This window comes from Ascaphus truei, chromosome 3, assembly GCF_040206685.1.
Source record: "Ascaphus truei isolate aAscTru1 chromosome 3, aAscTru1.hap1, whole genome shotgun sequence".
Classification (NCBI taxonomy): Eukaryota; Metazoa; Chordata; class Amphibia; order Anura; family Ascaphidae; genus Ascaphus; species Ascaphus truei.
Window position 1 is genome coordinate 335,262,797 of NC_134485.1, and position 14,336 is coordinate 335,277,132.

General features: G+C 51.3%; 1 protein-coding gene across 1 annotated transcript in view; it reads left to right on the top strand.

Moving 5' to 3' along the window:
- The window catches only part of LOC142489933 (glycoprotein-N-acetylgalactosamine 3-beta-galactosyltransferase 1-like), a 28,652-nt gene extending 15,942 nt beyond the window's left edge, over positions 1-12,710 (top strand). The window contains 2 exon segments of the mRNA XM_075591582.1: positions 10,529-10,684; positions 10,686-12,710. Coding sequence (XP_075447697.1) covers positions 10,529-10,684; positions 10,686-10,937 — 408 coding nt within the window. The 3' untranslated portion in view covers positions 10,938-12,710.
- The last annotated feature ends 1,626 nt before the right edge of the window (positions 12,711-14,336 follow it).

Below are 14,336 nucleotides of genomic sequence, written 5' to 3' on the forward strand. Positions count from 1 at the left end.
GCATCGACTCTACTGTTGCTGCTCTAAAACCGGGAGATGAGAAGGCCGCCGAGTCGCCCGGCCGGGTGAGCTCCTGTGACATCCAGGCTGCTCAGGTGAGTGCTACTGTTACAAACGATCCTTTCCTCCTGCTCTGTAGGAGGTGGAAGGAAGCCAGAGATGCTCTTCAGGCCAAAGCGCTGGCTGAAGCCTGCTACCTTAAGGCCAAAGAGAGGGGCAAATTGAACTTGACCCAGGACTGTGCCATTGCTCCTCCCGGGGAGAATTCCCTGGCTGTACCCCCTCGAGACTTTGGTGAGGCCCCCTTGTCACTTGCGGCCCCAGTCCCTGTGTCATCTGTCGCGCTTTCCCGTCCGTCACCAGTCCCAGTCCTCAAGGTTGTAATCTGCTGGCCTCTGTCTGCTGTGTCGGACCATATCCGTTTGTATCGTATGGCTTGACTGTAGATGGTTGCATGCTTAGTGTGTGTGAGGGGTTGAAGCTGTTGTCCCTCAAATAGCTGGCTCTGTCTGTAGGTTTGCGGTATACAGAAGTCTGTAGTTGGTTGTTCTTTATAGTAATGGTGGTGTCTAGGAAATATACTTCGTCTAGGGAATGGGTGAGTTTGAGGTTGATGGTCGGGTGGAACGTACTGAAGTTCTCATGGAACTGTATGAGGTGCTGTTCACCAGAGGTCCAAATCAGGAGGAAGTCATTGATGTGACGATGGTATGTAAGGGGTTTCAAGTGACAGGTGGAAAGAAAGTTACTTTCCAGTTTTGCGCAGAACAGATTGGCATACTGTGGTGCCATCCGAGTACCCATTGCGATCCCGGTTGTCTGGAGGTATGTGTCATTTCCAAATGTGAAGTAGTTATGGGTCAGAATAAATTCGATGCAATTAGTCAGTCTCTGTGAGTGGCTCCTGCAGTCCAAGAAAGTATCTGCAGGCTGAAATTCCATCTTTGTGGGGGATGTTTGTGTAAAGTGATTCTACATCCATGGTTGCTAGTAGTGTTCCTGTTGGGAGGGGGCCAATGGCATTCAGTTTTTTTAGCAGGTCGGTGGTGTCCTGGATATAGCTGGGTATGTTCCTGACAAGTGGTTTTAGAATGCCTTCCACCCAGCCAGAAATATTCTCAGTCAGTGTGCAGATCCAAAGATAATAGGGCGGCCAGGGTTACCCTCTTTGTGAATTTTAGGGAGCATGTAGAATGTGCAGGTTTTGGGTTAGCTGGTATCAGGTCCAGAATTTGTTCTCTTGTGTGGATCAGGAGTGTTTTAATGCTCATGTTGAATTCTCTCATGTATTTTTTTTGTTGGATCCTCCTGCAGTTTGGTGTAATACTTTGCATCAGAGAGTTGTCTGTGCGCTTCCCGCAGGTAGTCTGTGGTGTTCATTATGACCACTGCTCCACCCTTGTCCACAGTTTTGATTGTTATGTTGTGGTTGGACCTTTAGAGATCCTATGGCTCTCCTCTCAATCAGTGTCAGATTATATGTTTGTTTCCTTACTTTGTCCAGGATGGTGGATTTGGCTCTGTGTCTAAAGCTTTCAATGTAACAGTCCAATTTAGGGTTGCGCCCAGTTTGTGGGATCCAGTTGGATTTTTGCTTCTTCCTGCTCATGTGCAGTGGCTTTTCTTCTGCAGTGTTGGCGCACTCTTGGTCATGTGTATCATGGAAGAACTCCTTAAGACGCAGTGTTCTGAATAACTCTTCCAGATCACTGCACAGCTCAATCTTGTCCATGGACTTGGAAGGGCAGAATGTGAGACACTTTGATAATACCGAGGACTCTGCTTGATTTGGTGTGTAGTCTGAGATGTTAACAGTGCAGTACTGCTGTTGGTGATTGTCCCTGTTTGTTTTGTTTGTGGTTGTACTGGCTGCTGCAGAGTATCTCATTCTCAGCCTCAGTCTGTGAGTTTCTTTTCCTTGTTGCTAATTAGACCCTTCAGGAATGTTTGGAGTCCTCTCCATGTGTCTGTGTGTATTCCTTGTGTGTTCAGGATGCAATCTATTGTCTCTTTTGTATTTCTCCTGTTGGTGTAACAGATGCTAATCAAATGGTTCCTTAATCTTTCAGGGGTCCTGGTGCACAGTTTTGGGAGAATTTTGTGTTGTATGTGTTCCAGGATGCACTGTTTACAATTTAAAACCTTTCTTGTGTAGCCCTTTTTGTGAACCCTCCCAAAGGAACTACTGGTCACTGTACAACACCTGCAGCTCCAGGAGATCTGAGCCTCTGCTAGCTGGGAGCCTGGGGTAACACTCATACACTTACTTAGCGCAGCGCCTCCACTTACCCAGGATCCCCGTGATGTGAGATTCCCCTGGGCAAGAAACATACAACACATATGTGATGCAACCAACTTTACTATATGATAATGCACGGAACCTTATCACTCTATATTATAGCAATATAACCTTAACGTGTAACCTTAGTGGCCCGGCCACTCTCATCAGGAGCAACGTCTCCGTCCCCTCACCGCGTGCCCCGCACACCGTGTCCATATATATTAAAGTAATGGTATAGGCTCAGTTCTTTAACCACTCGCTCAGTGTTCCTAAAGAGTTTAGCCTAAGGCGGGGTCAGCGCCTGTTGACCGGTGTTGGTGCACTTGATGTTAAAGTACCTTCCGGTCATGGCGGTGACCGGTACCTCTTCGCAAAGGGTCAGATGAATCAGCGGTCTGCCTCCTGTGGTCTCAATGTCCAGCCGTCTGGTCCCAGACGACTCGCCAGCAAACCTGCTCCACACGCTTGTCCCTTTGTCCCTAGCTGGTACTCAGTAAGGCCCAGGGCATGGTTACTGCTTGCTTGCTCTCGCTTGCTCTCGCTTGCTGCTGCTTGCCACTGAGCCCCTACAGCCGCAATTAAAGCGGCTTTAGTAGGGGCTCGCGTATGCTTTCCCTTGCTTGCTGAGGCGTGCTTGAACAGAGCCGACAGTGAAATTTTAAATTCACGCGCTGACTCCGCTCACGTGATGCCTCAGCAACCAATGGAAGGAGAGCAGGGAAATGTGAACGGGGTCTGGCACCAGCGGAGTGAGTGAGTGAGTGTACCTTCTGCCCGATCCCTGTGGCTGTCAGCCTGTGGGAGATGGAGGGGGCTTGCGCTGCCGGGGGGGGGGGGGGAGCGGGTGATGTGCCTCCTTCTGCCCGATCCCTGTGGCTGTCAGCCTGCGGGAGATGGAGGGGGCTTGCGCTGCCGGGGGGGGGGGGAGCGGGTGATGTGCCTCCTTCTGCCCGATCCCTGTGGCTGTCAGCCTGCGGGAGATGGAGGGGGCTTGCGCTGCAAGGGGGGGGGGAGCGGGTGATGTGCCTCCTTCTGCCCGAACCTGTGGCTGTCAGCCTGCGGGAGATGGAGGGGGCTTGCGCTGCCGGGGGGGAGCGGGTGATGTGCCTCCTTCTGCCCGAACCTGTGGCTGTCAGTCTGGGGGAGATGGAGGGGGCTTGCGCTGCCGGGGGAGGGGGAGAGCGGGTGATGTGCCTCCATCTGCCCGATCCCTGTGGCTGTCAGCCTGCGGGAGATGGAGGGGGCTTGCGCCGCCGGGGGGGGGGGGGAGCGGGTTATGTGCCTCCATCTGCCCGATCCCTGTGGCTGTCAGCCTGCGGGAGATGGAGGGGGCTTGCGCTGCCGGGGGGGGGGGGGGTGGAGCGGGTTATGTGCCTCCATCTGCTTGATCCCTGTGGCTGTCAGCCTGCGGGAGATGGAGGGGGCTTGCGCTGCCGGGGGGGGGGGGGGGGGAGCGGGTGATGTGCCTCCATCTGCCCGATCCCTGTGGCTGTCAGCCTGCGGGAGATGGAGGGGGCTTGCGCCGCCGGGGGGGGGGGGGGGAGCGGGTTATGTGCCTCCATCTGCCCGATCCCTGTGGCTGTCAGCCTGCGGGAGATGGATGGGGCTTGCGCTGCCGGGGGAGGGGGGGAGCGGGTGATGTGCCTCCATCTGCCCGATCCCTGTGGCTGTCAGCCTGCGGGAGATGGAGGGGGCTTGCGCTACCGGGGGGGGGGGGAGCGGGTGATGTGCCCTTCTGCCCCATGTGTCTGTGTGTGTGCATGTATGTGTGTGTGTGCATGCGTGTGTGTGTGTGTGTGTATGTATGTATGTATGTGTGTGTGTGTGTGCATGTGCATGCATGTGTGTGTGTGTGTGTGTGCGTGTGTGTTCATGTGTGTGTGTGCGTGTGTGCATGTGTGTGTGTGTGTCCATGTGTGTGTGTGTGTGTATGTGTGTGTGTACCAGTGTGTGGTGTGTGATGTGTGTGCGCGAATATATTTATCAAAGTTGCACAATGTTAATAAATAATTTATTCTCACATGTCTTTTTTTAATTTTTAAAATATTATATAATACACACACACACACACACACACACACACACACACACACACACACACACACACACACACACACGTATACACACACACACACACAGGTTCCCCAGTGACACACAAACACACAGACCACTTCAAAGTGACACACACACACAGTGATACCCGCCTCCCAAGCGCTTGCTGTCTCCTCTGCAAAAAGCTCCTGGTAGAGCGAGCGGCAGCAAGCGAGAGCGAGCGGCAGCACCTAAGCGCTTACTATGTCCGAGGCCTAAGGGTGATGCTCGCTACTACTATAGGCCGTCCCTGCAGCACAGCAACCTATGGTGACTTCAGGGAACATTCCTAGGGGCCTACGGGGTAGCCTGTCCTATGCAGGTGGGTCACTGACCCCCTGCACCCACTCTACCTCTCTCTTCACCACCCAGGTCCCCTCTGACTAACTTCTCCCTAACCTCTGCAGCAACCCACTGCACTCACTCGGTACCTGCAGCAACCCACTGCACTCACACACTGTGCCTACTTGTCAGCGCTCACAGCACTACCAGCCATGACACTGACAAGACTGCACACTCACACCTAAGGGCAGGGTCCCTAACCTAGGGGCCTTCCCTCAGTACCTACCGCCTACCCTGGTGGGGATTGGGGCCTGCCTGGGATCTGGAGAACTACCTTACCTGGTGTAGGAGCCACTTGCTCCCTTCACCCTTCCTCCCCCTTCCTGCTCCCAGCTCCAACTGCCAAACGTGGTCCCCGCAACATTGTAGCCTTCCTCCACAGGAGAAGCTGCAAAACCCTATTTGCTGTCTGGCTGCACGTGATGTGGGTGAAAGGGCAATCCCCAGAGGCTGCTGGTAATTGTAGTCCACTCAGGACCTCTTTAGCATTGGGACCACGTGCACTACCCTTACTGCGTCTGCGCGCCCAATACGCACGCTCGCGCAACCTGTCATGGCGGCCCCCGCTAGCCGAGTGCGCCGCCGAGGCTCCGGGGACTCTGAGCGCTCCCTCCTCCGGCCCCCACCCTCGTGCCGTGCCGGCGGGTCCGTCGCTGCCTCCGGCGGCACCCGCGATCGCTTGGCACGCTACAGAGTGGGTCTCTGGAGGCAAAATAAGACCGGGCTACATTCTCCCCCTCGCAGAATCCCAACGACCTCGCTTGGGTAGCAACCAGGCAACAGGGGATTATATAATGAAAAATGCATTGCAACCGATACACCACACACAACATGCATTTGTTCACCGGTACCCGACATACTCGCGTGGATACCCGAGGCCAGATGAGTCTCAGAGTGGAGTGCCCCTTACTGATTGGGTGAGGGTATCCCACCTTGACTCCTGTGAGTCTTTTGGAACTCAAGATCAGGTGTTACAGTCTCTACCGCCAAACCATCGCCTCCCCCTCGCAGAAAAAATAGTAAGGGGTCCTGGGTATTGACCCTTGCCGGATCCTCCATTTCGTCTCGCAGGAGACCGGGAGGTTCAGTCTCTTGCCTCGGTCCACCACATGGCAAACAAAACGCTCCATCGTGCGCATGGAAGAGGCCACAACTACCCGAGCGGTCTCAGCACAGTCTTTGTCCGCTCCAGCAATCCCTTTAATGGTGACATCTTCTGTGGACAGCACAATATATATGGGCAGGCCCGTGTCTTGAGAAGACAAAGCTTGGAGATTCTTCGTGCAGGAGTAAGCGTCAATCATGGCCGCTGCACCGGATACCTTGATGAGGTCAAATCCGCTCCCTGGTCTGCAGAGATCTTCTGGGGGAGACACCTCCACCAGGACGCGATGACGAGGTGAGCCCATCACCCAGGTGACCCTACCTTTGGAGCCACCAGGCTCCACAATCACCGGGGAGCTCACACCCGACACCCCTGGGGCAGTCAACTCACCCCCGTCATCGTTGGCAGGTACTGATCCCAAGCCTGGGACCGCTGGTACCATCGTAGAAGGCCGGACAGGACACAGTAGGGCACACGGGCCCACAGCAGGCTCTATATCCACCAAGATAGTTGGCTCAGTGACTTGGCATGAGTGGTCCGCCGGCAGGCGCATCACCTCGAGTGGTTGGTCGCTGGACTCACCAAAAGAGGATGGTGGTATAGACACCTTACCCTGTGATTCCGGAATCTGCAGTTCTGGGCTCTGTGATTCCTGCTGGGGAACCGGATCTGGAACCGACATCTGGGGTTCCAACATCTGTGACTGCCTTCGGCGGCTCTGGATTGGGACCTGAGTCTAGAATGTCCCTTTGGGCACAAGGGCCTTCCACAACCTCCATAGCCGAGGTAGGTGGACTAGCAGCGGCTTGAGCCAGCAGGGTGGAGACATCAGGCATCTCTTTCTCCGCGGGTTCTACCATCAGAGGTTCCTGCTCTAGCACTAGGATGTCCCCTTTGAGAGGGTCTGGAACATTGATTTGGACACACGGGTCCCCTGTGGCCTCTGGAATTAGGATAGACTGATTACCAGCATAACTCACTTCAGTAGAGAGATCAGTCACATCAGTGTTCTCTGTGGATTCCGCAGGCTGGGGCATAATAGGCTTCAAGAAACAGGCACCGCAGCAGTCACATTGGGGCTCCCACGCCAGTGCGCCTCTAGAACAGTCACAGGTGGGGCTAAAACACTGTATACACGTTTCCCCGTCCACCTCGGTTGTCTTGAAGTCTATCGGAAACTGGGACGTGTCGACTCCCTTGGCACGGGCTTCCTGAATGCAGGAGCACACTAGCACGAGGCCATCTATTCCTGGCGCTTGCCAGGGCACATACACGTTAGGGTGTAACCCCTTGCAGCCTATTTCGTTCTCGGAGGAAAAATAATCAGTTTCTGCAACAGTGTCCTCCTCTTCCTCTGGCGGTTCTGTAGGCTGCGGCAGTCTGGGTTTCAGGAATGGCGCCTCACAGTCAGGACACTTGGGCCCTCGGGTCAATTCACCGACGGGGCAATCACATTCGCTCAGGCAGCAGTGCAGGCATTCTTCCCCATCTACCACTGTCGTCGTGAGCGCTACGGGTAACATAGGTGACCCTGGAGGTTGTTTGAACTGGGGCGCTCCCTAGGATTTGTGGCGGAGAAAGTGCTGCAACGCCTAAGCTATTCAAATAAATTGGAATATAGATATGTGATTGTGTACGAAGTGTAAAAGAGTATATAAAAATATATACTGGCCCTTTTTTGATTTCCTGGTTGCTGCTTGACTTCGGAGAAGGGAATCCCGTCTCCTTCTTAGCGTGGCAGTTGTGGTGTGAAGATAGTCAGCGCAAACCTCACGGGCCTCCCGATGTCGATGGAACCGAATGAAATAAAAGGATATGGATAAAAAAGAATTAAAATCTCAGTGTATTAGATACACATGTGGGGGATGGGGGAAGAGGGGGGGGGGGGAAAGGGGGAGGGGGGTGAGGGCAGGGGGTGGGAGCAAGGAGGAGGATAATGCTGGAGGGGTTGATAATTGGTTTTCCACTTTAACTAATCAAAGAATACATAAAATTATGGATTCAGTGACTCACACGGGCTTGTGTGGTGTCTCTCCCTCAACGCTGACTGTAGTGGATTTATTACAGACTCATATGCTGGAGTCTCAATATACATAAAACTCACACGGCCTGATGTGAGTCCTTGTCCTCAGAGGGTGATGTCCTGTATGGATGGTGTCTGGGTTGTCTCAGCAGAATTATCCCCCGATGGGTGTAAGGAGGAACCTGACGAAGCTTATTGCGAAACATGTTGTTCCCTGCCGGAGCTCATTGAGAGAGGGACCCAGCACACTACAGGACATCCGGTGCAGATCCCCTCTTCCGGTTCCGCTGCCGGACGCGCCAGTGGGAACAAGAACGGAGGAGGAGACCGTGCAGGAGTGTACCGAGCGGCTGAGGCTGGGCCATTTTATTTTACTTCAAGTGTGAGTGTAGTCCTTGTGTTTGCTTTATTTCATTTTATTTCATTGTGTCTTATTTTATTTCATTGTGTCTTAGTATAATTTATTTTATTTTGTCATAGATTGTTCTATACTTTTTATGGTTCACCACATGTTTGCATTTCATATGCTTATGTCTCCACTGTATACCCATTAAAGACCTTTTTTATTGTTGTTAACCCTTGTTGGCATACACTCCTTTTGGTCATCTGGGAAACGGGGAGAGGAGACACTCACACACTACACCCATCGGGGGATAATTCTGCTGAGACAACCCAGACACCATCCATACAGGACATCACCCTCTGAGGACAAGGACTCACATCAGGCCGTGTGAGTTTTATGTATATTGAGACTCCAGCATATGAGTCTGTAATAAATCCACTACAGTCAGCGTTGAGGGAGAGACACCACACAAGCCCGTGTGAGTCACTGAATCCATAATTTTATGTATTCTTTGATTAGTTAAAGTGGAAAACCAATTATCAACCCCTCCAGCATTATCCTCCTCCTTGCTCCCACCCCCTGCCCTCACCCCCCTCCCCTCTTCCCCCATCCCCCACATGTGTATCTAATACACTGAGATTTTAATTCTTTTTTATCCATATCCTTTTATTTCATTCGGTTCCATCGACATCGGGAGGCCCGTGAGGTTTGCGCTGACTATCTTCACACCACAACATAGGTGACCCGTCCATTCAGCCACCAGTCAACTTCCAGTCTCTTAGCGCACACGGGCATACTACCATTGGCAAGACTAAATGTGGGGCCCGTATGACTCTATACTGCCAGGGGTGCGTTTCTCTGCATCCCGTACTTTCCTTAGGGGGAACAGAAATCGCTGATTGCTGCTCACTGTGCTCCCTCCTATTGTGGGGGCGGGGCTCGGGTTTTCCCGCCAGTCCTGGATAGATGTTTGCAACATTTTCCCACACGGGCGGGAAGTCAGCACATTGCCTCTTCCGCCTTGAGGGCTTCCTCATGGCAAAACAAAAATAACACAATTTAGAAAAAAAATTACAGGACCCCAGGTCTGATCTCTCAGCAGCGCCTCCAAATGTAGCCCTTTTTCTGAACCCTCCCAAAGGAACTACTGGTCACTGTACAACATCTGCAGCTCCAGGAGATCTGAGCCTCTGCTAGCTGGGAGCCTGGGGTAACACTCATACACTTACTTAGCGCAGCACCTCCACTTACCCAGGATCCCTGTGATGTGAGATTCCCCTGGGCAAGAAACATACAACACATATGTGATGCAACCAACTTTACTATATGATAATGCACGGAACCTTATCACTCTATATTATAGCAATATAACCTTAACGTGTAACCTTAGTGGCCCGGCCACTCATCAGGAGCAACGTCTCCATCCCCACTACCAGCCGTGACACTGACAAGACTGCACACTCACACCTAAGGGCAGGGTCCCTAACCTAGGTGCCGTCCCTCAGTACCTACCGCCTACCCTGGTGGGGATTGGGGCCTGCCTGGGATCTAGGGAACTACCTTACCTGGTGTAGGAGCCACTTGCTCCCTACACCCTTCCTCCCCCTTCCTGCTCCCAGCTCCAACTGCCAAACGTGGTCCCAGCAACATTGTAGCCTTCCTCCACAGGAGAAGCTGCAAAACCCTATTTGCTGGCTGGCTGCACGTGATGTGGGTGAAAGGGCAATCCCCAGAGGCTGCTGGGAATTGTAGTCCACTCAGGACCTCTTTAGCATTGCGACCGCGTGCGCTACCCTTACTGCGCCTGCGCGACCAATGCGCACGCTTGCGCAACCTGTCATGGCGGCCCCCGCTAGCCAGGTGCGCCGCCGAGGCTCTGGGGACTCGGAGCACTCCGTCCTCCGGCCCCCACCCTCGCGCCGTGCTGGCGGGTCCATCGCTGCCTCCGGCAGCACCCGCGATCGCTCGGCACGCTACAGAGGGGGTCTCTGGAGGCAAAATAAGACCGGGGCTACATTTGCTTTATCCATTGTAACACTTTTGGAAGAAGAGATCAGTGTACTGTATCTCGAAAACTCGTACACATAAAAGCATTTAGTTAAACACAGAACGGTACTGTCTATTAGTATTTGATATTATAATATACTGTATATATACTTGTCACATGTGAAGTTGGCTCAAAGTTCAATTAGTGTATTTTTTTTTTTTCACACATATGTAATTAAAATAGGCAGAATATCTGACATTGTGGGAATTATCACTGGTCTGGTTTACTTTGCAAATTTTCTAAGTACTTTGTACATCTGACCTTTTTTCCTCTTTTTTCCATATTCCACTCCACAGGGTCCCCAGTGCTGCTCTGACCTGGCTATATCCTTTCATTACGTTGATCCTGAGCTCATGCACACATTGGAGTATTTTACCTATCACCTCAGAGCGTACGGATACCAGTATCGTTACCAGCCACCATTGCTAGAGTTCGCAGACAGACTCCCAGTTCCAAAGGTTGTGGTTCAATGAAGAAACTGTGAAATCTAATGTAACACTGTCTGAATTCACTGAAAAAAGCTCTAAGTTGCAAGTCTCAGGGCAGGAGTTTAGTCTTTGTGATGGAAGTGATGGAGTGTCTGACTGCTGTTTAGCTAATGTAGATACTGTAGATAGAAAGATGTTCTTTCGGTGTCCTCTTCACGTCTATAGAGCAACAGCTGCCGGCACATTTGTCATTCCACAAAGAATCTCTGGGACATAACACCTGAGTCGCCCCAAAGGCGTCTTGTTAACGCGAGGCTTCCCAATATGCCTTCACTACCCCTGTCCACCAAGCCAGCGTGGAAGGGGTTAAAATCATGAGGACAAGAGCCACTTCAGACCCCCTGGAGTCCACCAGCCGCTCTACCCTGCATGTAAGATTGGAGTATTATGTGTTGCCATGCTGCTTTTTTCACTTTCACAAAGAATCTCTGGGACATAACACCTGAGTCGCCCCAAAGACGTCAGCCAAAGGGTGTCACCGTTTGCTGCTGTTTCGTAATGTTACCTATAGATTGTAAGTTCCTTGAGGCAGGGCCTCTTATAACACATTGAAGGTTTATCCTACCTCTTCTAACACCATTTTAATTACTGTTACTTATGCCCATAATCATATCTCTGACTGTCCATGAAATATCTGTAAACTGAATGTTTATAACCTTTGTTCATTTAATGCAGCCATTTATTATTAGAACTGCCTTTTTCTTGTCTGTCTCTTATGTAACAAAAACTGTATTTAATTGTAGTTCTCAAACTGACTGTAAAGTTTTGCGATGCCCCCTTAAGTGAAGGCCTGTATTTCTGTAAAAAGAAATGATGACGGCCCATCTGTTGGGCCGAATAGGGTTTTGGTGAATGAGTCAAAAGTAAATCCTTTAACAGGGGCCACATGAACAAAACGTGTTGCTCAAACGTAAAACTCACAGATGAGAATTCAAGGAAAGGGCTGTGTCTGCCTTTGAATCTCAGATTATCCAGGATGTGACTGGAATGTTTAAGGAGGCAACTCTAAAATAATGTAATGTCTATTTTAATGTATACACATGTAAGAAGTGGTTCACCTTATAGGACTATAGACGCAGGAGTGCATTGGCCAAAGTCATATAAATTGATATGAGTCATTGGTCTAGAAGAGATTGTAGCTTGTATTCCTTGCTTGTGTTTAATTTTTTTAGTAGGGTGGCAGTAAACATTGCTTAAGACACCTTTTTTATTTAAAAACAATATAAACGTATATATATTAAAGTCTAGAATTTTATTCATTTGCTAAAGGAAGACATGTTGAATAATTTTTGGACTGCATAATATTATTACATTACGGCACAACCAGTTTGTTAAAAGAGGGTTAACAATAGGCCAGAATCATTATATTATATATTATTATAGCAAATAACATATTACTGAACATCAATGTCATCCTGAATGAATGATGCAATGAAAAAAAAAAAAATATATATATATTTGTGAAGATTGAATGTGAGGAAGGTGGGGGGTCACCTAGGAGTGAGCCTCAGTCACGAGGAAAGGATCATAAGTCAGGCATAGGAACCATAGCAGCCATTTTGTCTGTTCTAACATTTTGAGTGAATGGAGTCTGTGTGTAGCACTGTTTCCCTCTGATCACAGAAGCTACTAATGCTGTATGTACCTGTATGGCTCACAGGAGCCTAAGCCTCCGCGCTGGGAGCCTGGGGTATATATATATTCACAATATTCGTGGTGCAACGCCTCCACCTGGGAAGGATCCCGACCTTGCGGGAGGAGCCCCTCACAGGACACAATCCAATAAAACACATTGTATAATAAAACAAGAACAGACTTTACTGAGCATATATATACTTATCACTATATAGTGGCGGCCGAGCTGACTAATGCGGCCGCCACCGCAGTGCGCGTGCAATGCGCGTGGTGACGTGGCTTGTCCGCGCGTCACTGGGATGCCGGTGTCACGTGGCGCGCCGGCTTCCCCGACATCCCCTGAAGTTGAAGCAGGGTAAGCGGGGTTATGGGGAAGCAGAAGGGGCACAGCTGGAGCAGCCAGGGGGTCGGGAGGGGAGAGAAAGATGCGCGCGAGGGGAGGGGAGTGCAGGGAGATGCGGCTGGCGCGCGGCCAAGTTCGGCACCAGCCGAACTAAGCCCCGGGAAATTACGGGGGTTTGTTAGATTGAAAGTGGCCGCAGCAGTAGGAGTATGAAGATGTATCAGACCAGTTCTAACTAATAGCACAACTAGCCAATGCATCACGCAGGACACAACCCCTCACTGTGTCCCCACACCGTGTCCATAATACCAGTGAGTCCCCTTAGTCACTCCACCCACCGAGTGTCCCCTAGTGTGACTCTACCACCCTGGCGTAATCAGCGCCGTAAAGTATAAGGTGTTGGTGCACTTTAGAAGAAGCTTGTGGGGAGCGCAGAATTTCACCATGTAAAAGGAATGAAATAAATAATAGTGTAATATGTCCAAAACACCTGTAGCAATGTATATGGGGATCGAGATTCAAAACTCACATTCTCCCAGTCAAAATACAGCATTAGAAGAACAATCTGAAGGCTCTGTGGTTTGCAGGGGGCTCTTGCTTAGGATACTCTCCCTGGTGCCAGTGGAACGAACCCTCAATGGAAACAGAGACAACTCTAGTGCAACATTGTATGTTCACTACTGATATATTCAATAAAAACAGTGGTAATCCACACTTACATTACCACCATGTGTATAGACACGTAACAATCAAAGCGCAGCAGCAGTATACACCATCTACCCCACTCCCGGGATCGCGTCGCGTCACTTCCGGTTCGGCCCGTCGCGTCACTTCCAGTTTCGCGATCAATCTTGAAATGGATCCACACGGGTTCTGGGGCATGGGGGGCACACTCTTGGTTGCTGCTAGTTCACTCTACGCGTTTCGCTGGCGTGCCAGCTTCGTCAGGAGTCCGATCTCCTTGGTGCACTTTATTAAGGTACCTGCCGGGCGCTCCTGCACCTGGTCACTCCAACCAGAATGGATCCGTGATCCGGCGACTTTGACTCCCGCAATGTGGTCTCCACGTGGAAGGCTTTCCTCTCAGGTGATCCCGCCTTGGGGCAGTCTTCCTGGGTTGAGAGGGCTGGTCCCAGACTCCGCTCCGGAATATACAGCATCTGCTGGATACCTTAACTTACTACACAGCTCTAATGGGGCAGGTTCCCTATCCTAGGGCCTGTCCCTGGAGCAGCCACAAACTTAAGTTGCTATCTGGGTCCTGGGGGGGTTACTAGCCTAATGCAGTGGGTCACTGACCCCTGCACCCTTACCACCTACCCCTAGCCTCTCCTCACGGCAACTGAGCCAACATGCTCCCCTGCAGCCTTCTCCTTCCCCTTTCTAAGGAATCCTAGCACCCTATTGGTTCCCTGGCATCATGTGGTGCGTCCTAAGGCTCATGGGACTTCTAGTCCCTGCCAACAGCCTTCTCCTTTTGGCCGTGGCTTCGCGTGCTTATACTGCACATGCGCGATCTACACTGCGCATGCGCAAGGGGACAGACATGGTGGTGCCCTGTGCTTGCCGGGCTGCCGCGGAGCCTCCACGACCCGCTCGCCATCCTGAACAACGTGGCCCCCCTTGCTGCTGGCTCAT